The 27,120-nt window shown below is 42.4% G+C and overlaps 1 protein-coding gene and 2 long non-coding RNA genes across 19 annotated transcripts in view; 1 reads left to right on the forward strand and 2 right to left on the reverse strand.

The window, feature by feature from the left end:
* The window catches only part of wnk1b (WNK lysine deficient protein kinase 1b), an 80,851-nt gene that overhangs the window by 47,360 nt on the left and 6,371 nt on the right, over positions 1-27,120 (forward strand). For 2 of the 16 annotated variants that reach the window (XM_079335096.1, XM_079335104.1), the window contains exons 9-35: positions 239-439; positions 836-905; positions 1,547-1,740; positions 5,318-6,739; positions 9,070-9,162; positions 9,907-9,981; positions 11,795-12,049; positions 13,104-13,174; positions 13,274-13,421; positions 13,609-13,725; positions 13,979-14,089; positions 14,495-14,546; positions 14,805-14,957; positions 16,014-16,911; positions 17,029-17,342; positions 17,430-17,491; positions 17,849-17,905; positions 18,702-18,785; positions 18,886-18,922; positions 19,004-19,077; positions 19,257-19,553; positions 19,657-19,925; positions 20,315-20,390; positions 20,486-20,615; positions 21,426-21,623; positions 21,995-22,087; positions 24,277-24,318. In XM_079335096.1, coding sequence (XP_079191222.1) covers positions 239-439; positions 836-905; positions 1,547-1,740; positions 5,318-6,739; positions 9,070-9,162; positions 9,907-9,981; positions 11,795-12,049; positions 13,104-13,174; positions 13,274-13,421; positions 13,609-13,725; positions 13,979-14,089; positions 14,495-14,546; positions 14,805-14,957; positions 16,014-16,911; positions 17,029-17,342; positions 17,430-17,491; positions 17,849-17,905; positions 18,702-18,785; positions 18,886-18,922; positions 19,004-19,077; positions 19,257-19,553; positions 19,657-19,925; positions 20,315-20,390; positions 20,486-20,615; positions 21,426-21,623; positions 21,995-22,087; positions 24,277-24,318 — 5,593 coding nt within the window. The other 14 variants (XM_079335106.1, XM_079335105.1, XM_079335108.1 and 11 more) reach the window with 14 other exon arrangements.
* LOC306817888 lies at positions 16-14,902 on the reverse strand. Of its 2 annotated transcripts, XR_013778095.1 has the most exons (4): positions 14,811-14,900; positions 13,940-14,065; positions 13,603-13,686; positions 16-313 (listed from the first exon to the last, which is right to left on the reverse strand). It is a non-coding gene; the product is annotated as an uncharacterized lncRNA (long non-coding RNA). The 2 variants fall into 2 exon arrangements; XR_013778094.1 differs by lacking the exon at positions 13,940-14,065 and having other exon boundaries at positions 14,811-14,902.
* LOC306817890 lies at positions 9,048-13,570 on the reverse strand. The gene is made up of 2 exons (XR_013778097.1): positions 13,529-13,570; positions 9,048-9,152 (listed from the first exon to the last, which is right to left on the reverse strand). It is a non-coding gene; the product is annotated as an uncharacterized lncRNA (long non-coding RNA).

Below are 27,120 nucleotides of genomic sequence, written 5' to 3' on the forward strand. Positions count from 1 at the left end.
GCAGGGAAAGAAGTGATGAATGAGTGGACAGATGGACAAGTAATGGGAAGAAATGATGGGTTTTGGCAGAAAGGGGAGACCGAAGGGAAAGATACTTGGTCGAATGAACAATGTAGTTTTTGAAGAAGCAGAGAGTGATTTTTTTTTTCTGTGTGAGATGCCTAATGGAAGGGATGGAAGTTTTTTTAAGCGTGTTGGGGTACAAAGAGCATCTGTGTGACTTCACTTAACTCCCCAGGTTGAGTCCGGCTACGTTGCTGAGGCCGACCACAAGACCATGGCCAAGGCGATCAAAGACCGAGTCTCTCTGATCCTGAGGAAGAGAGAACAGAGACAGCTGGTACGAGAGGAGCAGGAGAAGAGGAAACTGGAGAGCAAACAACAACAACAACAACAACAACAACAACAACAAGAGGCACTCAAACCTACACACACACAGGTTTGTTGAGCAGTGAACGAGTTAGTATCGTGGATGTTTGCAAGAAAAGTCTGTTTACTGCCAGGAATTTGAACCAATTTCAATACAGATTCATGTTTCAACGGTTGAAGTATCCCTAAAGGCTATCACTTTTACAGTTTTTACTTTTACAATCAGCATGCAAAAAGTATTAATCATTGGTGCCTCAGTTAAAATGTTCGATTCAGCGCCATGTCCACCTCAGCCAATGGTTCCTTTTCCAGTTAAATAATTCATGTGAACTTTGATTATGTGAATATATATATATATATATATATATATATATATATATATATATATATATATATATATATAATTGTAAACTTGACTTTCCATGTTTTATTTCTATAAGCTAAACTTGTGTTTGTTGATCTGCAGGCAGAGGTAGAGGAGACTGAGGCGGAGCAACAGCAGCATCACTATCAGCAAACCGGCATCTCACACACATGTAAGCAAAACAACGAACACGGTTCATCTTTACAGGACTGAATGAGCACAAAGAACCTTTTTCATAGAACACTTCAAATGTCGCAACATTATCATTGTTTAGCTCTCGCTTCATTCATTAAGCTCCACCTGTGTTAAAGACAGAAATATGATTTTTTATATAAAGCATCTGTAATGTATTATTTAAGATCATTATATTGTTCCATCTTCATAAAAATGACACAGAACTGAGCACCTCTTACATAATATTTTCTGGGCAGAGAGCTATCATGATTAGAGCCAGGAGGATGACAATGGTACCATATTGTCTTTGTCTTCCTGTAAAGCTACAGCAGCCATTGTTTGGCTGCACCTATCCTATTCTTTACTGAAAACGCTGCACTGAAACGATTAATTTTTCCTTCCTCCAATTGTATTCCATTAAAGTTGTTAAGAAGTTATCATGGCTTTTGTAAACAAAGCATCCTCCCTGGTGGCTGAGTCACCTTTTTATGCTTTTTATAAATGGCCAACAGATCCTCTGATGCGTGAGATTATTTCGATGTCAAAGCCATTTTGTAAACATAATTAGATTCACAGGGCTTTTACACACACCAAGTGTCCTGCTATCTGAACACTTCTCTTTCTGTCTTTCTCTCTCAGCTGAAGGAGGTTTGGACAGCGGGCAGAGCTCCTCTGTTTTCTCCTCAGACTCCACGCACCTGGGTCAGCTGACCATGTCGTACAGCGGCCCCCCCTCCAACCAGCCCCCTTCCCAGCCCCTCACCCCCTACCCTCTCACCTCCTCTGCAACCCCTCAGCAGCACCCAGGCTACGCCCAGCCGCCGCAGCCAATGGTGAGTTGTAATGTCACCCAAATGACGCGTAAAGGGATTTTAGTTCCCGGATGAGCACAGCATCATGTTAAACACGTGTGGCGTTGGGTTGGTTTGTGTTGACTGGTCAGTTTGAAGTGAGCCCTGCTTTGGAGTGAAGTTTGCAGTGTCTAAATTAAGTCCTTATAAAAGCATGGTGTTGCGGGGATTTACTTTATTTTATGCAGTTTTTTTGTTGTCACCAGCTAACCAGGTCGACACTCATCCACATATTTGAATACGATTCTCACCAAATTACATTTTATTTTTTAATGTTTAATGTCTCAAAAGTGTCAGTCATTTTATCCTCAGCCTGCCGGATGTCCTGCACTCTTTAATCCTCTTTTCTTTTTTCCTCTCTTCAGTCCTTCCTTTTGTATGTTTAGGTCTTTATTTTTTATTATAGTCCAGTGTTGCATTTTTGTATTTACCAAACCACTCATTTTAGTTTTAAAGTTGTTTATTTCCTTTGTTTATTTTGATTGCTGTCTTATTTCTTATCTTTTAAACTGCGAATGATTTCGAAAAGTGATTAATCGAATATTCACTCACAGTTTCTAAATGTAAAAGCTTTTTCAAAAAGACACACAGGATGGATGCAATATTAAGGATCAACCCTTTTGTAATCCCTCTGTGTTCTCTTCGAACTCAGATTTTATTGATTTACCATCAGCAGCTTTCAGTCAGCAGATGGAAACTCACTAAAGGAGATCCAACCAGTTGCTATTAGATTTGTCTCTTAAACTTTTCATCCGTTGTCCTTAAAGCCCCAAATGCCATCCAGCCTCTGCTGATTACTAAACTGACTGATCGTTGTGTTTGAAGGCTGATGTACTGAATAATTCAATTAGCTTTTAGGTCTGTATGTGATGTAACATGACATTTTCCAATAGACCAGTTTACTCCTCAAAGGTTGTTTATTTAAGCTGCCACTCTGGCACTTGTTATTTTGTGTTTCATGCGTGTTATTTTAAACTTTTTTTATTGTTTAGTTTCAGTCATTATTCATATGGGTTAACTCATGTTCTGTACTTGAAGTTTTATTTCTGTCATTTCTAAATTGTACATTTCTTTGTGTTATTATCTGGTTTATGTTGCTATACATTTCTACTTGTCGTTTTAAGTTGTTAGACTAGCTAACTGTTAGCAGTACAACGTTCAGAGTGCAATAATTCCTCTGAAGCCTTTAATTGTTCAGGAGCTGTAACTTCTATAACTCAGAGAAATATTGATATTAAAGTTTAACTTCTAAATGTGTTCAACTTTTTCATACCAGGATTGATTTTATTTTATTTTTTTAATGGAACGACAAACGATTGAATCTTTAAGTTCTTATTTGATTTCATTGCGTTTACACTTTGTTTTTGTCCATTGATTGTGTTTACAATTTGTTTTGTCCATTGATTGTGTTTACAATTTGTTTTGTCCATTGATTGTGTTTACAATTTGTTTTGTCCATTGATTGTGTTTACACTTTGTTTTGTCCATTGATTGTGTTTACACTTTGTTTTGTCCATTCATTGTGTTTACACTTTGTTTTGTCCATTCATTGTCTTTACTATTATGCATTTTAATTTCTTTGTGTTTGTTTTCCATGTCGGCCCCACCCTCCTCCATCTCCCCTTCCCTACACACAGCCCGTGTTGCGCCGTCATCGGAGTCGTAGCATGTCTGTTTGCGTCCCCCCTTCCTCCTTCTCCTTCTCCCATGCTCCTTCGCCCGTGGCGGTTCGTCCAAAGCCCTCCACCCCTCCTCCAAACTTGTCCTCCTCAACCTCCTGCACCAACAGCTCTCCCTGCATGCCTCTCGCAGCTGAGAGGGACACATTCGCCGGGCGCCTATCAAAGGCCCTGGAGTCAGTCCTCCCCCTTCACTCTGCCTCCTCCTTACCCGGGGCCAGGCAGCGGAGGGCCAGCCTGCCTGCCCTGTTCTCCAGCCCTGTAGGTTCAAAGCCTTAATCTCAAAGGGGTCATATGGTCTGTGAGAACCAGGGAGGGAGAGAAATATGAAAGATGAAAGCCACACTGGTGTCTGAAAGTAGATTTAAGTGTTCACTTTGGTTCTTTTTCTGTATACAGAGAAGTGTCCGCTGTGATGTAGATACAGATGCATGTTACTTGAAGCTGCTCGATAAGGATTGTTAGTGAAACAGCTTGTATTACTCATGCTGATGCAGCAGTTTGTTTTCCCCTTACACTTAGAACAAGCTTTTAGAGTCAAAAGACAAATGAACAACCACATGATTCAGAAACTTAATTGAGTTTCTTGGATGCTTCTTAATCCAGTTTCATACCTCTGTAGCCTTTCTAGCAAGTACATGTTAAATGTTCTATAATGAGCGGTCAGCTAACTCTTTTTAAAGTTTTAAACAGTGTGGGCCGAGCCAGTGCTGTACATTGGTATGTAATTAGATAGTTCAACATTATGTGAATACAAAATAGTCTCTATTCTTAAGTGGATAAATGTCACTTCAGTGTTCATCTAACTTAGTTTGCTCTCAGACACTGCTGTGGGTATTTCCTTCTACACACCCACCTCTCTTTAAACCTCTCTTCCTCCCTCTTTTAGACCACCATGTATTCGATAATACTCACTGACTGGCTTGAGCTTTAACTTGATCAATGACACAAGCGTCAGCTATCAGGAAAACTGCTCATTTGACAGCAACAATTAGCTAAGTGGTTTTATTAAATTAGACTGTAAGTCCTTTTTAGACAGCTGGAAGAAGAGAGAGGACAGGACATAAGATAAAAGAGCAACAAGCTAACGTTTGTACTCATAAGACAAGTCCCGAACACAAGGGCCACCAGCGTAACCTAAATTTACAATTTTACTTTACATGTGAAGGCAACAATATGTTAGATTTTAAACCTCCATAGTTAGAAAAAAAAACATCTACATAAATGACACATCAGCCTTTTTGTCCTCTAAAAATAAGTCTCAGCAGGTAAAAATCCTACCCTACCTTTACACACTTTTTATAGGTGAACACAGACGGAAGCTCCACTCCACATTAGGGAACCAACTGTTAAATCGAACATGTGCAATTTTAGTCATCTCCCTAATATTCAATCATTCTTTTTAATGAAGGTCGAAGTGTGAGCTAGAAAGTACTAAGACTGTCAAAGTTAGGTCAGAAAGAAATTCTCAAATCAGTTTTCCTGAGTGCAGATTCTATGTGATATTATTGAGCCTACAGCCAGCATTTGGTCTTGCTCCTCCGTGTATTTACTACCCGACTGTGTACTCTACCTTTGCTGTCTTATCTTTTGGTTGTCTGCTTGTCTTTGTACTGTTTCAATCTGTCTGTCTTTGTCTGTCTGCCTGTTCTACTGCAGCTTTGTGTCTTTACACTACCTCCTCACTTCAGCTCATCATTCTTTGAGCGCTGATTTGCGTATTTAAACCACACCATTTTGTTTGTTATGATGACATGTCTTCTTTTTGAAATGATACTCCTTAATGCACTATTTTTTCCATTTCATGTTGGGGCGTTTTCTGTGGTTCTCTCTCATTCTCTGAGTCTCATCCTTAAATCCATTGTATCTCATTGTCACAGCAGCATACAATGCCGCACCCCTACAGTGGCGGAGTAGGAGGAGGAGGAGCTGGAGGGAGCAACCCTCTGCCAAATCTCCCAGACCCCTCTTCTATTTTCTTTCCCTCCATCCCTGAACGCCCCATTTCATTCTCTCCTCCCCCAACCGGGCCTCCCAAGGCCTACAACACCCAGAGGCGTAAGAGCACGTCCATCCTTGAGGCACACACGCGACATTTCCAGCCTGCCTACCCGCGCTATGGGAGCAGCCTGCATCCTTTTTCTGGTATGGAGGGAGTTGAGACCCCTTCTTTCTACATGGTAAATCCCAGTTTTGCTGCAGCTGCGCAAAGACTTGGCATTGGGGAGCCGCTGCATCTCCCAGGACAGTCTGATCCAAGCATGTACGCCTACAAAGACATGAGAGCAGAGCACGAGGAAGCAGTGAGGAGATTAAGTCTGAATCAAGCCGCCTTATTGGACCATTACGAAGCAATGGCATATGGAGGTTACCCAATGACTGCCCACCAGCTTTTCCATCAGCAGAGGCAAGCGGCCGCTGCAGCTGCTAGTTTGGGATATGAACCTGTTCCTGCACCACAACCAGCATTCTTGCACCCACACCTTATCCAAAGAATGAGTGCACACAGCCCAGTCCCTCAACCCTTAACACCGATGAGTGCACCCGCGGGCGGCGCTGTTACTTCTTCCTCATCTGATGGATGCTATCCTCCACCTCAGCATGCATCTCCGTCTTCTTTTTCCAATTCTGCACCTCCAGTAATATCGGACACTCAAATGCCAAGTGGTAGTGTGTTTGAGTTCCATTTAGCTGCAGCTGCCGCAGCGGCTGCAGGCGACCCGAGCATCCTCGCATCCAGACTCTACCGGGCCCGGAGGAGCTCCATGGATCTCCCTCTAGAAGACAACACTGGAACAGGATCAGGAGGCTCAGGCACGTACAGCCGCCTCCAACCCGTGACAGAAGAGCTGTACTCGTACGTCAGTCCTGAGCTCCCCCTACCGCCAGGAAGTCTTCTTTTTCACCACACAGCTTTAGCTGCAAAAGACAGAAGTCCAGAACCCTCGAGTGATTCTATGGCCTCTTCTGACGCAGGGGAGTTTCAGTCGCCTCCTCCCCCTCCCCTCCTTCCATCGAATGACTCCTCTGCCGCTCAGTCCATCCCTCACTCCTCATCCGCATCCCTGTATGAACCATTCGGAGTAGTTTACTCCATAGATCCCCAGGGACATCCACCCTCCATGCAGAGCTTTCTCCCTCCAACTCCGTCCTCCGAGCTCCCGCTGGGGGAAGCATCATCGAGTCAGCTGGAGTCTATGATCCAGAGCGCCTGGGCCCGGCACGGAGGGGTGGTACCAGCCCAACCCGATATGACGTACCATGAGTCCTTGCTGGCCATGCAGGCCACAAACCCCAGTCTGGTACTACGTTTAGACCTTAAAAGTTCTCCTCCACCTCCACCACCAGGGTCGATTACTAGTGGAATTTTAATCAGTTGCTTTTTTAGCAAAGATCCACAAACACCTGTTGATGTTAAGGTTATTTTCCAAGTAATTTGCTAGTTTTTAATTGTAAATACAAAGTCATTTTTAATGAAGACGCATAGAAAATGGTGTAGTGGATCCGTCTATGAAAAGCAACCGATTGAACATATATAAGTAATTTGAGCCGAGGTTGAAGAGGTTGCCCAATTCCTGTTTTTTAGTTCCCAGGAGCCCCCTGCTGAAGCTTACTTGTCGTCATGTAGTCTTTGGTTGTGATTTTAATCCCCTCCAGAGTGATTCTCATACTCAGCCTTCAGAATGTCTCACATCATTCATCCCCTGACACTGTTTGAAAAAGTACAGGTCAAGAGCGTTACTCCCGTCAGACAGAAGTATTCCGACTTACAGAGGAGGGTCGTACCCAGACCACATCTGGGTCCAATCAGAACCAGGATTATTATTATTCATTCAGAAGGTCATCTATGAGACACACTCTGGTGTTCAAGCTTTTCAAGCCAACAGTCTAAGCCCCCTTCATTCTGTGTTTATTTTGTACATTTCATTTCTGTTTATTTCAGTCAATATCAGTAAGTAATATTTTGTCTGTATGTTCATATATGAAGGTATATGAGAAATGTGTGTTTGTGGGAGTATACTGTATGAATGGTATACTTGAATTTTTGTTCATGCAAATCCAAAGTCCACTTGTTCCAAGGATAGTAGTAGATCCTTCAAATGAAGAGTATTGAATGTGTTAAAACCTGAAATGATGGTCACATGTTCTGGACAAACAAGTGTAAATATAGTGTTGTAAGAAAGCATCATTTATGAGTGAGAAAACTCTGAGACTTTGTTGATTTGCATGGTCAAACACACAGAAACATACAACAAAACCAAGAGGGCTTAGACACACCCAGCTGTGTAACTATGCAGATAGACTTTTCATTTGTATATTTAGACTCCTGCTGTTTTTTTGTGTTGTAAGTGCTAAAGATATTGGCTTTAAGTCAGATCTTTATGGACGCGTATTGTGTTGTCATTTTCCTGTTTGGACTGAAAGCCATCTTACTATAAAAGGTTCAAAGGTCACACAATCATTAGGCTGCTGAGTGTCACTTTTACTTTCTTCATTTGATACTTTGAACCATTTCCCATCACAGATCTTTCTTATTCACTACTTCTGGTTTTCTTTCTTTTCATTTAGTTTTCAATTTTCTTTTTTTTTTGTGCTGTGAAAATATTGATTGAAGTGACTGTTGATTTTGTTGATATTGATTAAGTGACTGTCTGTTTATTTAGATAAAAGGTAGGTGACAGTTTGTGTTGCACAAGCTCCCGCCACACTTTTTAAAGGTGGACATCACTAGATGTGTTATGTTACAAACAGCCTTCAAAAGGTTCATATCAAGAGAACAGTCATGGCTTTCTGTCTGTTGCTGTTCTGCAGCTTTATCAGATAATGTAGGAAGGACGATACAGCCACATTTGTTTTGTTTCCTGCTTGAATGGCAAAATCAGAAAAATGCAAACAATTCCAAAGCTTAAGACCTGCATCATTTGACTGTTTTAGGCTAAAAAAATAATAATCTTGAAATAAGTATGAGTAATAACTAATGATGGAGAACGTACTCATGTTTTTGTCCAGTGAGCTCCATAGAATATCCAACATTAACATGTAATCACGACAAATAGGGCATATTTTCCATCATCATCAGGAACTGGAAGAGTTAGCCACCATACGAAAGTCACCATTTACACCCTTACGTTTATATTGTCCCTAATGCAGCAGCTTGAAAGTATAAGCAGTGAGCAAGTTTCATTTTGAATAGTTCAGTGTTTGGCGCCAGTACTCAAGCTTCTACTCTGTGCTTCGTTGATGTTTTATCGCCTCCAATCACTTAGGACTTGCATGTGAACAACCCTGTACTTACACCCTGCCTAACCCCAGTACTGTGTCTGTACTGTTTTATATGCTACACTAGCTGTGAATTTGCATATATGTGTTTCCGTATAGATTGTTATGCAATGTGTTGTCTGTGTGCATGTGTGCATACACAAGAAGAAAGATACCAATCAACAGAACATCAGACGTACCTTGTGTTTGCATTCATGTGACCGTTCTGACCTTTGAGCTGCAGACAAATTCTAATGTCTTGTTTTCTGCTCTTGATTTCTCCTCCACCCTTTTTTTTTTTTTTTTTTTTTTTACCCTACAACATTGCATCTCTTCGCCTCTGCCTGCCTCTTTCTCTAAATCTGTCCTCCAGCAGCAGGTTCAAGCTGCCCCCCCTCAGCCCTCTGCAGGACCCCCTCAAGCCCCTGCCACCAGCCAGCCAGCTCCACCCGGCACCTGCCAACAGGTAAGACAGCTAGTAGAAGAACTATAACAACCACTTTTCATACATCCAAACTTCTTCAATCATTTCCACACTTTGATTAATACCACATCCATTGTATGTTTAAAGCCCACAATGATAAAAGACCAAAAATAAGCCCACCATAGCTATACTTGTGCTTATACGATAATTACTCCTATATCTTCGTTCTCTTTGAAGTTGTTGCCCAGTGTGGCACTTTGCCCATAGTGATATTACACTATTCCTGTGTTTTCCCCTCCCAGCGCCGAAGCTCTGTAAAAAACTAATTGCAGCTTTGAACTGCTTTGATTGAGCATGAAATGAATTACCGTTGATCAAATGTTTCTTGCCCCTAATTACACTCATCATGTTTAATATAAGACTTGCCTTTCAAAGCTGGAAACCTCTCACATTTTGGAGAAGGTATTTAGGAAAGGCTCTATCACATGTTAATGGAACTTTCTGAAAGTTATTTTATTTTTTAAAAACATCCTGAAATGAAAAAAATAATGGAAATATATAACTTGTATAAAGTGAATTTTAGGGTTAAAGTATTTTTTTCCCATTTTGCTTTCTCATAACTGGGATTTCAGTTAATCCAGGTTATTATAAGAACGGCATGAAAGTGAACTGCACCTGCTAAAAACAGTATCACACCATACAAGGATCTTTGTGTGCATGTAAAATATTTACATTTGATGTATTTGGTAATTCTCTCTCTCTCTCTCTCTCTCTCTCTCTCTCCAGGTCACTTCATCCAATCAGAGTGTTGCATCAGTTCAGAGCCCGACACATACATCTCTGCCGCAGGCGTATGCACAGGTACAGAAAGCAGCAACACATTTAAATATAAATGGAACACAATAGTGCATAAAAACACTGGAGTTCATGAGGCTACATCAGGGTTTGATTTATCTTCAGACATCTCTGTCTGAGTTCGGTTTTTTTTATTTACCCCACTGGAGATGTATTCATACATGGACAGATGAAGTTAATGAAACAAGCTCCACATTTAGAGAAATCATGGCAACACTGTACAGCTTAATCCAGACATGATGTCTAATTTGTTAGGAGAAATAGAGGATGGAAGCTGAAGTTTAGGGCATGGAGCAAAATGCTTATTAAAAAAATACAACCCTAACTAAACTGCACATTTAAGGTAATTTGATTAGAGGGTTCTTCCAGGCCTGTTAATGGCCCAGTCAAGTGACTGTTAGGCACTTATTCAATCAGCTGTTCAGTCATATATAAGATATTTCTCCCAGTTAACAAGTGACTCATGTTATTTGAAATGTAGTAAGTTCCTTTGTAATATAATTGTGTTCTTTACGTCAGTGTCCCATGATTTGCTTGTCCTGAAGTGTTTCATATTTTTAAACATACATTGTTTGTTTAGTTCAGTTTCTTCTATTTTCATTTCCATTCTTTGTCTCTCTCTTTTGCATGCCGCATGTGTTCATCTCCGGGTTTGTTTTAATGTGTGTGTGTGTGTGTGTGTGTGTGTGTGTGTGTGTCCGTCTGTATGCACGTTTGTGTGTTTATATGTTTCATATTAATTGAATGTATCTGAAAACCAAATATTCAGTTTTGTGACCTCAGTCCGTCTCCCAGTTTAGAACATCTTTACTTTCTGTACCAAGCTGCTCACTTTGCTCTGGTTAAGGTATCATTAAACAATGAAGTGTTAGAAGTGAATATTATTAAAAGTATACATTCTAGAGATTAAGAGACTTCTTAGTGTCATTGTCCAGTGTTGCTGCATTTAAAAAGCAGAGCACACCTGTTGATCAGACTCTTGTGTTCTGACAATAAATGGCTGCAGCGGATAGATCACTCCATATGTCATATTATAATATAATGTCTTACAGACAAACCTGTAAAGCCAGCTGAGCTGTTCCATGTAGAATATTAGACTGCCTTCTCTTGTCGTTCTGTAATAATTGGATAAATAACGACATTTAAATGTGATGCATGTCAGAGGGTTCACGTGGATATCTGTAGACAGCAGCTGACTTTAATTTGGAGTAATAATATGATATAATGATCGAATATTTATGCTCCCAAATGAGAATGTTGACTTATCGTAACCTTAAGAGACGATTTTGAGGTGAGGCGTTCCATACATGAATCAACCTTTACCTCTACTCTGTCCTTTGAATCTGGACTTTAAGGGCATCTATTGTGGGATCATTTTAAGGAGAAATGCATTTTGGCTACAGCCAAAAGATTTGCCTCAGCATCGTCCAAGATAATTTTTCCTCATGGTATGATAAAGAAGAAGTTATCTTATCTTTTGGAGTGTATTGGAATGACTCGAGGCATGTTTTAAATGTTCCACTTTCCTTGTTCTTCTATCACCTATGAAGCCGTACTGAACACGTCTAAAGAGACATCGGAGTTGTTTGTGGTTGCATGGTCTTACTGAACAGTCCTCCAGTCACACAGTTTGTGGTTATTTTCTTGTCACTAATCGGCTCATCCCGTCACCACCTTCAGGGTTAACCTACGTCCTCCTCCTTCCTGTAACTTTGCTGCATCCCTTTTTCTCGCCTTTACCTTCCAAACTTCTCCTTCTTTATTTTTTTCCTTTCTGACCTCCTCTCTTCCTACTTCCGGCCCCGCCTCCTCTTCTCAGCCCAGTGTAACTCCATCTGCTGTTCCCTTGGTGACCCCGCCCTCTCCGCCATCCCTCCCCGTTACCATGCCGACTGTGGCGATGGCCTCCCCTCCCTCTCCTCTGCCAGTCCCTGTTAGAGTGATGCCTACTACTGTTGTTTCCCCTCCTCCTCCTCCTGTGCCCACACCCGTGCCTCAGCCGTTGGCAACAGTGGTGCCAATCATCAGTGTAGTCACCGCCCCGCCAGATACCCCCATGGAAACCCCTCCCCAGGTACTGGACAGTCAAACCCACCAAGTGGATGTCTTGTCCTGTAGCTGATTGCAGCAAGCTTTGATTTATATCCATTTTTAAATTGTAAATTTTGGGTTTATTATTATCATTAAGGTTTTGTTTTTTTCGTGGAATTCCTTCTTGTCCAAGCTTCCAAATCACAATGTAGTGGTTTCTAGAGTGTGAATAGCCTAAAAAAGAGCTAGTCTATCAATAAGTAATCTATCTACCAATGTGTTATCAGAACAGCATGATACTGTGGAACAAACCAAGTGGAATGGTTTTCCGTGCAGCCGAGGAAAAAAAAGAATTGTCCGAGTTTCTGTGACAAAATGGTAACATCCGGAAAGCAAAACAGTTAAAGTTTGTTTCGGTGTCGATTTCATTCCTTTGAATAAAGGAACAAAATAAGATACACTTGAATATCTTTGTACAAGAAGACAGTACAAGAAATCAAAACAATCATTGTTTTCGATGGGAGACTGAGAATTTCTTATATTTTTTACAGACGATATTCTAATGGCAATCACTAACGACTTCTCAGCTTGTGTGGTTTGATTGTAGAAAAACGGATTTATTTCAAGCAGTGTTTTGAGGGTTAATGTAACATTGCCTCTGTGCCAGTGAAGATTCAAAACATCTGTACAAAGAGAAGTCGAGACGTTGTTGAATGTTCTACAAATAAATGATTCTCATGAGAATCGGTCCTATTTGGTCTGAGTACAAGAGTTATCTGACTCATCTTTTTAGGCCTAAGTACGGTAGTCATTTTTTTAAGTTTAGGTTGTTGTTTTTTTCTCTTTTCGGTCTTTTCTCCCTTCGTACCATTCTCTGGTTTTAGCAGTCGTTTGGTCCAATTAGCATGGTTTCTTTATAGTTTAGTTTCCCTAAATTCATTCCTTGCAAGCTCCTGTAGGTAGCATTTTCTCTTACCTTTGTCTCACTTTGATCTTTTTTCATGCTCTCCTGCTGTGTCATCCTTTCCCCTCCTGTTTCTGATTGCACCCATGCTGATTATACGTGTCTATTATTCATGTGCCTGTGTATGTTTCAGTCCGCCTCTCAGTCTTCAGAGCTGTCCCTGTCCCAACTACAGCCGCCTCAAGTACTTTCATCAATAGAGAGGTAACGATTTACGAGAAAGCTCGCGCGTTGACTGAATTAATCAATCACTTTTCTCAGATGATTACATTTGATATTTATAATGCTGCCTCTGTTTCTCAGCGGTCACTCTGAGACTTCAGGCCTGAGTGATGGAAATGAAGGTGGAGGTCGCCATGAAGGTCGCTCCACTAAACGACACCAGAGACGCTCTGTGCGAAGCCGATCACGCCACGAGAAGATCTCCAAGGCCAAACTCAATGTTCTAAATGTAAGGATTTATCCTATAGATCTATAACGTCATAACTGAGGAATAACACTTTAAATAATAGGTTTGCTACAGAGTTATGAGTTTCATCTAATCAGGTTACTCATTACTTTGCATTGTTGCACCTTCTCTCTGACTGTATCTTCTTGTTTATGTTTTTCTCTCGTGTTTGTCCGTGTTGTACCTGCAGATCTCAAACCTCGGAGACAGGGTGGCCGAGTGTCAGCTGGAGACCCACAACAGGAAGATGGTGACTTTCAGGTTCGATCTGGATGGAGACAACCCAGATGAGATCGCTCAGATCATGGTACACAACTGGTTCATTTCCCCCCCACAGAATATTTTTTCTCTCTTAACTGTATCAGCACCTTTGTGCAGAGGATGGAGTTAGCATTACATGCTAGTTAAGTACCAGAGTCTTGTCCTTAGGCTCACATTGAGAGATCTCCAGGTTCCCATATGTGAAGAAATTCTGTAGCTTTGTTGCTGCCACAAGTTATAAACACAAACAAAACACACGCCTTAATGTGACTTTTTTCTCTTTTTGCGTTTGTGTGCAGGTCCAGAGTGAGTTTATCCTTGAGAGTGAGAGGGAGTCGTTCATTGAGCAGGTCAGAGAGGTGATAGAGAACGCCGATGAGAAAGGACTGGAGAGAGACGCAAACAGCAAGGTCAGTTCAACACTTGAAATATATTCATTCTTATCGCTCGTAACGTTTTGAAAAAGTTACATATGAAGCTCTTTCTCAACTATTTGAAATAAGTCACCAAAACTTGTGAGGTTTCTTGCCAAAAATCCACTCTGATCCTGTATTTGATCTTGACTTCAAACCCCTTATTGCAGCCCTGCTCTGAACTGTTTTTGTGTCTGAAGCGTGAAATGCATTGGAGTTGCGTATGACACCCCTCTCTGGAAGGGCTTGGGCTTCACCGCTCCATCCCCAGTTGTTTACAGAAACACCGTAGTCATGTGAATTTTGCTAAATATCTGACCTTCAATAGAAAGCTCTTTAGTAGGTTGTGTTTTTTAAGTCAAATTTTGATTGCTTTTTGTATCATGCATTTGTTCCTAACAGGTGGGAGGTGATGTGGTGCAGCAGATTCCTGTTATATCTGTTCCCATGCCAGGTAAACAAACATACTGTCTAAAGGTTTTAATGCTGCTGAGGCTAAATGTTTTTAGTGTGCTTTGAGCATAGCTTTTAATTACCACAAAATGTACAAATAATACAAAACTCCACACAGAAAGAAACTGAGGACTTCTTTTGAAGCACCCACTAAACGTCCTGGTGCTGATTTGTGTATGAACTGTGGTAAATCAAAGCATCTGACATGTTCATTCTTTCTGGCAGATAACGCTAATGTGTAACTTTAATCTCTCCGCAGACATACCTCCCAGTGCTACAGCACAGGTGGTCCATTCAGCAGGCCGGAGGTTCATTGTCAGTCCTGTACCTGAGGCCAGGCTGAAGGAGCAGACGTTTCCTCCCTCTCCTTCTCCTTGTCATTCTCCCGCCCCTGCACCTCCTGTTGAAAGTGGTAAGGATGGTAATGTGATTATGTCAAATGAAGAATAACAAACAAGCTAAGTACAAGGTTAAAAAAAAACAACCAGAATTGCAACTAAAGCATTTCACTTTGACCCCCCCCCCACACACACACACACACACACACACACACACACACACACACACACACACACACACACACACACACACACACACACACACACACACACACACACACACACACACACACACACACACACACACACACACACACACACACACACACACACACACACACACACACACACACACACACACACACACACACACACACACACACACACACACACATTTATCAGATTAGTTCTATTGGGGTGCAATAGCACACTGGCATTTATTCAATCTGATACCATTAGATGTTCTGGTGGAAGGTCGGAGAATAACAGCTGCCTCTGATCTTCATTTGGATATTGTGAATAAAGCTGCAGTCTGATGCTACAGCGATGCTTCTGAGCCTTTTAGCTCTTTATTTTCTGAATAATGAAACGCTGACCCCGCCTTGTAATGTGTTACTGGATCTGCACACCTCTTAGTTAACAAAGCCGTTTGATTTCTACACTGAACAGACGTAGTGGTTAACAATCCTCCGCTCCTCTCAGTCTGACCTTGACGTGTAATGAAACTAGTGTTACTAAAGGAACGTCAAATGGCGCCTTCTTTATCTGCAAGTAAAATGAGCCTTTGTAGCCATACACTCCTTTTGAGAGAATCAAATATTTTAGAAGGATGGTTGCATAAGAACCAGAGCCACAGCATTTCTCCTTCCCAGATATACATTTTGAAAAGTAGTTTATAGCCTCAACAGAGATCCACATTTATCAGATGTGCAGATTCTTCTGGAGCTCCATCTTCTCATATTCTTTAATACATTTAAGACCTAAAACAATATTTTTTGTTCAACTTAATTTCCTGCTTTGGCCTTCTTAGACATTAACTTTCTTGTCTTGAAAATAATACTAGCAAACAATAAGTATTTACAGGTCCTGTGTGATAAAAGCAACTAAAACAGTGTTGTTGTTTTTTTTAGTTCCTCCAGCTCAATCCCAGACTCCAGGCCAGAGTCTGCTGCTGTCCCAGTCTGCCGGAGCGGTCAGTTTACAACAAGCCTTCTCCGAGCTTAGACAGAACCAGAATCAGTTTGATGCTGGACCCAGCACAGCTCCAGCTTCCATCCACTCCAGTCATCCTCCTCTGCTGCCTGCAGCTGCTCCTGTCCCCTCACAGGCCAGCTCTGTCACTCCTCCTGTGGATGGGACTGCTGGACTTGTCCCTTCAAATCAAAACCAGACTCTGGGGCAAGTTTCGGAAACCCCTTCCTCCGTCCCCTCCTCTGTGTTTGCCGTCTGTCTCAGCCCTCCCTCTTCCTCCTCCCCTCCTACTACTGTGGCGAATCAGTCCATCCTTCAGTCACAGGTACTTTCACAGGCAGGGATTCATGCCGTGTCTCAGTCCCAGGGACAGGTGCAGGTCCAGGGACAAGCACAAGTTCAGCCCCAGGCCTTCACCCAGACTCCGACTCAAACTATTTCTGCCGTGACTGCTACTTCAGCACCTTCAGCAATGCTCACCACCCCTCCTCCTGCCCGGACTGCTCCCCCTGTAACCTCTCCACCCTCCTCAACTTTATTATCCAGCGACGTCCCCTCTGATCTCCCAACAACAGGCTCCCCCGTAACCGCCTCCGCTCCCTCTCTTTCTTCTATCGTCCTCCCCACAACCGCCATCCCAGGTCCACAGCTGGCTCCTTCTGGAGCCAAATCCTCCCACCCGTCTCCCCCTGCCTCCACCCCTTCCTCGTCTGCTTCGGGACTACAGCCGGTGACCACAAACGTTCCTTCGGTTCAACCAACACTGGTCCACTCCCAGCCACAGACGGCCGCCATGCCTGGGCAGGCGCACACGCACTGTGGGGAATGTGACGCAAGGTTAGAAGTGACCGATATGTTTTTTATTGTAAAAAAGTCTATTTGAAATTCCATGTTGTAAGGGTGGGGTGAATATCTATGCGCGGGTCACAAATCCCTCACTGATCTACTTCTCAGGTGTGAGTCCTCCACGGATGTACAAGGCAAACCGGACGACATCCAAGCCCTGGAGATGAAGCTGCGCTCGCTCTTCATGGACCTTGGTGGCGGCGTGACTTCAACCGACATCTTAGCCTCCGACCCTGCTTCTGGAGGCCACGCAGCTGGTACTTCATCCCCGATAGGACCCTCGTCTACCTCCAGCACATCCGTCACCACACCTAGCTCCAGCCTGCCAGCTAATCCGACTCAGCCCCCTTCCAGTTTAGCACTGGGGTCCCTGGGGTCCCCTGTTCCAATCCAGGGCCCAGGAACACCAATCTCCACTCCTGGTACGTGTATACATGGCATTATGTCGCCTGCATATCACCTCCTTTAGATGATAATACAGATTACTGACGTTATTACTGTTTCTACAGTCATTCCTGCTGCATCTTTTGGCCAGACCACTCCTTCCAAACCCCCTTTATCCAGGGTGCCGGTGAGTTATCAAAAAGCTGTGTTCTTTTTGGAGGTCTAGTTAAGAAAAAATAGCAAATTGCAATGTTAATTTAGTTCATTATTTAGTGGTAAGATAGTAGACATGTTTATTATAATGAGTCACTGCCAGCATAGTTTAACAATCCTTCTATGGATCCTTCAAATGTAATCTTTAGGAGTTCAAGTTGTTCTACATGTTTCTACTCACTTTTCTTGTTCTCATCCGGCATGAAAATATAACCTTCACCACAACGACCACCATTCTTACCACTTCCTCTCCAAATCTTCTCTCTATCTCTCTCTCTCTCATTTCTCTCCCACTCTGTCTCGTTCACCCCCTCTCTTTCTCTGGAATTAGGCCAGTTCTCCTACTTCAGAACTCCTGCCATCTTTCCCTGGACCTTGTCTAATACAGGTGTTTGTTTTTTCTCCTCCTATTTAGACTTGATTTTCAATGCATTGCCCTTTACATACTGTGCCAGTGATGCTTCTGGTTACAGCTCCATGTCCTGTCTGTTGTGTATAACCAGTGTTATGCTTCGCTCAGATATATTTCAAACCTAACTGACAAAACACTGAACAGAAAGTCTTTCAGTTTTAACCAGTCTTACTTTGGAACAACAATATTTAATTCTTTGCAACTCGTAAGAAATGATGAGAAAACTCAACAAATGCAGATCCTTCTGTATTAAATGTTGAGTGATGGAGGTGTCATTCTCAAGGGCCAGACTTGTCCTGTTAAAACATTTGGGGCTCAGTAGGCTTGAGGAGTTTGCGCTTGTGACCTCTACAACACATAATCTGTAGTGTGTTCATCTTGTTGCCATGTGAACAGGGAGACGGCGTTTGCTTATGTGTTTGCTTGTTCAGTCACAGCTGATTGGACGACGGGATGACAGTGCAAAGTGGCTAATAGAGCTCAGCAACGTTTAACATTTTGACAACATTAAAAAGGATATTTTCCATTGAAATGCATCGATATTTCAAATTTGTCAGTTTTAAGAAGGACAAAAAGAGTAGCTGTGTGTGTGTGTGTGTGTGTGTGTGTGTGTGTGTGTGTGTGTGTGTGTGTGTGTGTGTGTGTGTGTGTGTGTGTGTGTGTGTGTGTGTGTGTGTGTGTGTGTGTGTGTGTGCTTTTGGCTTCTCTGTGCTAATCCTCACTATCAACTCTGTTTTTCTGTATGTGTATCTAACATATCCTCCTCTGACAGTCCCAGCAGCCTCTGGAGGACCTGGATGCTCAGTTAAGGCGAGCCCTGAGCCCAGAGACTGTTCCTGTCAGCACACACACACAGGTACACAAACACTCACACATGGGATAGCACGATGCTAACAGTCGAATTCAGCGACATTGGTGAATTAACAAATATTCCTCCGTCTCTTTGCACGCCTCAGGCATCTCACAGTGGCACACCTGCAGCGGGACAACCAAGTATGTTTATTGTCATCTTAATCTTTTCATCAATGTGTGTTCTTTATCAGTCTGTCTAAATGTAAAACAAACGCCTTTCAGTTCCCTTCTCTCTGGACGAAGACACGATGTCCTCAGCGGCTCCTGCAGGTGGAGTTAAACTTGGCAGATTTCAGGTAAGATTTCTCTACTCATGTACTGGTTATAAGGTGACATAACACATTTGACCTTGTTCCTGAAAAAACAAATGTATCACTGTTTTATCAATACTTTTCATGAATTAACGACAGATTGTGTCTTTTCATTTAAATGTGTTTTCTAAGAGCACAATTTAAGAAACATCTTCTCGCCATAGGTCTCGCGGGCTGCTGAAGATCCTCCTGTCAAACGCCCGGATTGCACCGAATCCTCCTCCACCACCTCCTCCTCCTCCTCTTCCTCCTCTTCCTCCTCCTCCTCCTCCTCCAGTCTCTCCAGCCCGGAGAACACGCTGCACAAGAACTCCTCGTCTCCTCTGAGAGTCGGAGGAGTACAAGGACGAGATGTCGTCGATGGACTACCCCAAAAGACTCTGGGAGGGTCCCACCAACCTTCCCCTATTACCTCCCCCTCCCCCTCTCCTAAGCCGCCCACCACCATCGGACGCTTCCAGGTTCCTCCCTTTTACCGTTTGATCTTTAAGTGTAGTGAGGACTTTTCTCTCCAGTGTTTTCCCCCACATCTCCTTCACTGATCAAAAACTTTTTTTTTTTCAGGTTACTACGAGCACTGAGGCTCGAGTTGGACGATTCTCAGTGAGCCGAGCCCAGGAGCAGAGCGCTGAGTCGAGACAGACGCCTCCACCCGCTGCAAAGGCCACAAACGGACCCAGTGATCCTGGGCAGCTTTTGAGTCCCGACTCTGCTCACAAAGCCTCGCTACCAAGTCTCAACAACTCTTTTAACAACTCCTACATCAGCAGTGACAATGACTCCGAATTTGAGGATGAAGACTTCAAACGGGAAGTCGGCCGCCTCAGAGAAAAGTATGTGATCGCTCCCTCTCTTCTTAACAAATTTCAGAGCGAATGTCTCTGATGTTTCTTCAAACATCTCATCTCCTCGCTAAAGGTCACCAGTTTTGAAGAAAATTAGATTGTTTATTATCTCCTTCTTTGGCCTAGTACTTAGCTGTCTTCTCCTTCATCTTTCTCCTCCTCCTCCTCCTCTTCCCTCACCCTTGTGAATAAGGTTAACTCACCTCACTTTTCTTCATATATTCTTTTTCTTTCCTATTTCATGAAGAGATGATCAGGCCTCCTGAGAAACCAGGCCCTCCTTGTCTCCTGTTGCTCCCTTACCCTGATAAATCTTCCTCTTTCTCTTGAGTTTATTATTTAGTCCTCAAATTTGTATTCCCTCCGTCTACCGACAGGCACATGCGTGAGATTCAGGCACTCCACTCCCGGCAGAAGGAAGAAATAGACAGCCTCTTCACAAAACTTGGAAAGGTCACTCACTTTAGTAACATAAGTACAGGCAACATAAAGTTAGCGACGCATCCAGTGCATAGTAAATAGACGGTCTTCCTTTGATCTTGGCGCAGGTTCCTCCAGCTGCTGTGCTCCCTCCTGTTATATCCCTGACCGGCAGGAGGAGACGACCTACCAAAAGCAAGTCGTCCAAATCATCCAGAGCCAGCTCCACGCATGGCAGCAAGAGCCCTTTACAGCCAGGTAAGCGTCTGATCCAGTGTAAGAGGTGGTTCACCTGTAGTCGAAAGAAACCACTCAGAATACCTCTACTAAGTGCAGTGGGTGGTTTAATTTATTGTTTTAATGTTGCTCTCAGGCAGATACAAGCTGTACATTTTGAGAAGAAAACCCAGATAGCTGTAAACGGCCCTCAAGTCATCTGAAAACTTTACATCTCGACCAAAAAACATATTTATATTACCTTCTTAATCTTAGTATGACAGAAGACAGCTCATCTGATGTCTTCGTTAAGTACTTGTGAGCAACACAAATATTCTATAGATCTCAACAAAACCCACACATATTGAACCAAAACATTTCTTGCAAAGCTTTTAGAAAATGCAGATAAATTGTGCACATTTTTTTTTCATTTCATTGGAAATAAAATCAAACCCCGTCATGTTCGTGTTGAAAACTGCACAACAGACAGAAGGGTCTAAAACTGTTGCCCTAACATTGCACTGCTCTGTGTTTATGCATCTGTGTGCACATATATGTGTGTGTGCGTTTATCTGCTTGGTTACACGTGCATGCTGGTGTGTGCTGGGGCAGGCTCGGAGCTTCAACATTTCTGACTGCTTTCCCTGTCTGTCTCCCTCTCTGTGGTCTCTGCGTGTGTATTGGTGTGTGTGTGTGTGTGTGTGTGTGTAATGTCTGGGGTGATGGGTCTGTCATCTGTGGTTTTTGTGTGTGTGTGTATGTGTGTGTGTGTGCGTGCGTGTGCCTCGGTCTTCGCGGTGTGTCCTTCCTGCCCTGTCCTCTCCTCCTGCCTGTGCCTTGTGCCGTCTCCAGGCAGCACTTTATCCGCCCAGAGCGTCCCCACCATGTACCCCGGCCAGCTGCTTCTGTTAGCCCCAGGAGGATTAGCCGATTCGGGCGGCAGCACAGTGCTCCAGCCGATCAAACCCTCTCCCTCCAGCAACAACCTGTGTTCTGCCTACACCAGCGAGGGGGCGCTGTCTGTGCCCAGCCTGTGTGCTCCCACCCCAGGTAGGCATGGGACTGCATATTCTGGTCTACGACCGGCCCCACCAGCTTTCCTCACCCTATCAGAAACACTTTGAACGCAGACAAACACTAACGCATGCCGTATGTGTGCCTTCACTCCCTCACAACAAGACACCCCTCACACCTTTTTCTATCTGTTACTGTCTCTGTGTAAAGCAGCGTGATGACTAACTGACTGTTACATTCTTCCTTTGCCTCTGTCTTTATCTTTTCTGTCATCTTTTCCATCTCTCTCTTGTCCGTCTCTATTTCTGTCCAATGTTTTCCATCCTCTTCTTCTTTTTTCTCTTCCTTCTCTCCACCCTGTTTCCTCAACTCTTATCTCCTCTTTTTCATACCTTCCCTCTTTTCAGGCTGTGTAAAGTTCAGCTGGGGTTCGGAGCGTTTGGCCTTCAAGCCTGGCGGCAGGAGGACGCGCTTTCTGAGTACGCCCTGCTTGGCTCTTTGTGTGTAACGCTTTATTCCTTTGCTCTTCTCTTTTCACTTCTCATCCAGACTAACTTAACTTTTTTTTTTTTTTTTCATTTGTTTTACTTTTATTTCCTACCCTTATTTCTGTTCTGTCTTCCATTGGGTTTCCCTCTTGATGAAGGAAGACCCTCTGATATCACCAATTGGTGTCTTCAATAGTTATCTTTATGGAGTTAATTATAAAAAAAACATGTATCCTCCTCTGCAAAGTTAAACAGCTTTCTCATTATATTTTCGGGCTTCTAACCAAAATAATTTCAGACGACTGAAGTTGTTGCTAAACTCAGGGCCTGTAAACAGTTTGCTGTTTTCGACCTACAAACAACTGGATTATATTTGTTGGATAAAACCAATCATGAAGAAAATAAATCTTTATACAATAAGATACGAGCTTAATGCAGGACTCAAAAAGGAAGCAACATGACAAATGTCGTATTTACAGTGCTGATAATATTATCATCTTTACTTACTATTGAGTTGACTCCTTTCTTACTTTTTTTAGGTAGTTCATACATTTCTTAACTTAGCTCTCTGTTCCGGCCCTTTCACACTTTTTGGTTAGGATTAGGATTGTAGAAAGGCCACGTTTACAGTCTAACGTAACACACTTAAAGGCTCTTAACAGTTATTCCACTGTCACATGTGTCTGAGTGCACTATGTGGAGAGTGATGACAGAAAACACCGGCTGTTATTCTGTGACCGAAACACGTTTTGTATCAACTCCAAACATCAGTGACAGGGAACTGAGATCAACGACTATATTTAAAATGCTGAATTAAAAAAAGATCAGCCCTGAGTAGATCAGCACAGAGGGGGGTTCTACTGGTGTTAACAGCACACTAGACGTCATTGAATTCTTCTTTAAGAAAAAATGTATGACTGCATTGTCAGAAAAACAACGTGAGAGCAGCTTGCAAAGTATTGACAAGGATGTCGGTGTATTGTCGCTGAGTGACCTCGACATGAAGTCAAGTTGCACCACAGCGAGTTGTTTGGTAATCAACGAGATAGACAGATGGATGAATGTTTTCACGGTGACTGCTGCCACAAATCATCAAATATAAGACAGTCAGTGATAAGTGTCACGGTAAAACGCCAGCTGCATCACAGGCAGAACAACATCCTCTTCATATCATTTAACGGTTAGAGATAGATGGTGTGTAGTTTGTGCGTTTACACTAACCCCAGTCTCTGTTTCAACAAGCAGACAAACAGGAAGTCAAGCGCAGACCTGATGATTTGACAACCCAACTGTTTATTTTTTATATATATTAAATTCATCAATTGCATTTACTCATTACTTTACAGTTCTGTTCAAATACTGCAATACTGTATTTATTTATTTATTTCCATTTTTTTATAATTAAAAATCTTTTTTCTTCAGTCATATTAGACCTTTATAATGATATGTAGCGTTGGTTAATTGTTTTGTGCTTGATGAAGAGATTTTTGAATGCCTCTGAACCCTCTGCAGCTCGAAGCCTTTCTGCCTTCCTTCCTTCCCTCACTCCCTCTCCTCACCACTTTGTCTCTCTCACCGAGTCCCCAAAGCACTGCACAGCCAGGAGGGGAGAGAGACAGACCTGGGTCTTATTGATTGCAACTCATCGTCGCTTTATAATGTCGGCTCAACTATTTCTATTGAAGTGTCAGACCAGAAATGAAGCGTGCTGTTTATGAGAGGTCTGGAAATTCATATTTTGAATGTTTTAAAGCCTAATTTGGACCCAGTTCTGGGGTGGCCCTGTGAGCTGCAGAGAGGAGTCAGAACCAGGGGTTGGTTACCCAAAAGCTTTGTTTCTCAATATTGATATTCCACTACAGTTAGTGTAAGTCAAATGAGCTTAAAGTGGCTGTGTGTACTTCCTCAGAAAGTTACCTTTTCAAAAGCGAAAGTTAGTAGTTTTTTATCATGCCTTCAATTCATGCTTTAACATTTACCCAACACATATTCAACACCTTCTTTACATTTCACTCAGGGTTTTAACAGATGCACTGTTCATTGATGTTTTTGGGTAACTCAACTCCAAATGTTGTCAATGACTACATTAAGCTCCAGCAATAATGCTTGGATGCATTGTGTTTGGTTGTTGGGTGTTTGTGGGCGGGGTTTAACTCTGACTCTCTCCCAATACTCCCAACTGTTGTCTTCCGGCCACACAGGGAAGATGGTGAAAAAAGTCTGCCCCTGCAACCAGCTCTGTAGTAATTATTGCTCTTTTTGCTCCTTCCTCCCTCCCTCCTTCCATCCATCCATCTCTCCTACTCCGTCCTTGCACTTGTTCTCCCACGCTTCCTCCTGCTCTCTTAATTAATTATGTCTCCTCAATGTGTAAACATGGACCCTCCACCAGATTTGAATTCAATTCAGTCCTTTCAGCTCACAAAAACAGTATTGATAATAAACAGTGGCGTTTCTGTGTGTGAAAAATTGGTGGGGCACAACCCCTTTATGATAAGATAAACAAGGAAATTGACATTACTGTCTGAACTGATGGACCTTTTTCAATTTTACACGTCATTTATGGTTTAAAAAAAATTCTATGCAGAGTGCCTTTTCAAATCTTACATACATGCACAAACAACACACTCTCTCTCACACACACCCTCATATACACACTCTTTCTCTGACACATCTCATCAGTTGTCTCGTCAGTCTGTACAGCACAAAGGATGTCTCGCCCATTTGTTTGACTGTCTCCTCCCTGTACACTTAATGCATGCAGTGTAACAGTTTGTTTTGAATGGTGCTGGATGTCCCTTTGAATATGAGCTGAGCATCATTCTGCCTCTGAAGCCTCCAATCGCCCTCAATGCACAAAGTTTAATACCTGTGATTATCCCACTGAGCACATACCTGTTCTCCTCCACCTGTCGTCATGCTGCTCAATGGATCGCCTGTAACGCCTGTCAACGCTGTCAATAGGAGTGGCCACATTTACTGTTCCAAGTACTCCCAGTTTCAGCACACAGTCCAGCTGACTTCCGCTGTTTTTCATGTTTTGAGATCCTTTCAGAATGACGTTTCAAATCTTTGAACTCCATCCTCGCCGAATAGCAAACACGGAAAACAGAAGAGCGCCTTCTTCTCGGTGCTAACTGTTAGCCACTTTTCCTTTGAGAACCAATCCACATTAAATCCGCCATTTGTTTTACCGGTAGTTTGGGTGAGGACAATATCCATCGGTTGGAATGCTCCATTACACTTTACCTCCAATTTCTCCTGCTAATTCACGGTTTCAAAACTGTGCTCCAATAAAAAATCCACATTATTTATCTTCACAACTTCGTTAGCTTTTAAATCCTCCCGCTTGCGGACTAATTCATCGATACATCACAGACAGACAGCCAATCAGCCGGTCCCTTCTGAATAATCAGCCAATCAAATCTAAAAGAACGCATGACGTTTCAGTGGGGCTACGAGTTGTGTGAGCACCACTTGTCATATTTTTAATCAGAGTTACATTACATAGACAAACACTCTGCGCATGCGTAATAGCACTTTCCCCCGTGCAATACACATTGCACATTGAACTACAGCGTACTTCTACTGCAGACACAAACTGGAGTATTTAAACTTTATTTTTAGTTAAAAATGATAAAATAGAAATAATCCGATGCAAATGACGAACATGCTTATCATAGCTAATACCTTATGACATAATATGTAACAAATAATGATAACTTGATTTGTTTGCACAGTTCTTTCTGATGCTAATAGATGGGGCTGTGCCCCACCTGCCCCTATAATGACCAGTCGCCACTGATAATAAATGACCAAAGAACAAATATTCAAGGACTGAAACGACTGAATTGGAATGCCATAACAAATTCAAACTCACAGTACATGCATGCACATGCACACACACACACACACACACACACACACACACACACACACACACACACACACACACACACACACACACACACACACACACACACACACACTTCCCCTTTTTATTTCCTCACTCGTCATGACTGCATTTCCCAGAGTTCCATGCAGTTTCTCCTCATTCTTTTCCTCCATTTTATTTAGCATGACATGACAGTTTTTGTCGGACCAGCTGTTTGATAAGTGTTGATTGGCTTATCCTGTATATTTTGTCATGTTGTGCATTTTCCATGATTACAGAATAGTAATGGATGGTGCTTATTATCTCACAATGGTTTGAATGATTTAAGAAAAAAAATGTTTTTCTATTTCAGGGGCAGGATTAGATTGAAGCAAAGAAAAAAGAATTCTCAGACAATAGTGAAAGCAGCAGAGGTTGTTGCACAGAGCTGTGAGATTTTTTAATCGTCATCCTTAAATCGAAATAATAACTTCAACACAAAAAGGACTACAAACAGACAGAGAGCAAATAAAAACAGATAGATAACAACAACAACTGAGAGACACATAATGACCTACTGAAAAATTACAGAAGAAAGCTACTATACACAGACAGACAGATTGAGCTGATCAGGTGCATGAGAAAACATTTACAAAGAGAGAGAAAACTAAGATGATATGACAGACACGTGACTTCAAGGGAACAAGCCATGGTTTTAACTTCTAATGGTGAATATGCATTTAAAGCTGCATGTGTTGAAGCACATCACCTCAATGAAGACAGTTTTGTGTAGTGCTTGTTTTCTGTGACGCTAAGGGTTGACAAAAAGTAAACTAGCAGCTGCTTTAAAGCTTGAGTGCCCTCTTCTGGTCAGAAACATGAATTACAAACCGTAGCCCTGCACAGTACAGTCCACAGAGCTAATGTTACCAGCAGCAGGCATTCAGCACTGCTTGTTTGGTGTTGCAGCAGTTTGCAGGCGAATGCTGCTGTACATGTCAGATGTTCATGAAAGTGCCCACATATATTAAAGTATCATATTTTTTATTTTGATACTAGTCATCATTTTGTCCATCATTACAACTAAATAATGTAATACTATGTCATCAATGTGACTTACCTTCAAACCCATCCCCGACCAGCCTCTGTTGCCTTGTAATGGCCCCTTTCA

This window comes from Symphodus melops (genome assembly GCF_947650265.1).
Source record: "Symphodus melops genome assembly, chromosome: 22".
In the NCBI taxonomy this organism is placed as follows: domain Eukaryota; kingdom Metazoa; phylum Chordata; class Actinopteri; order Labriformes; family Labridae; genus Symphodus; species Symphodus melops.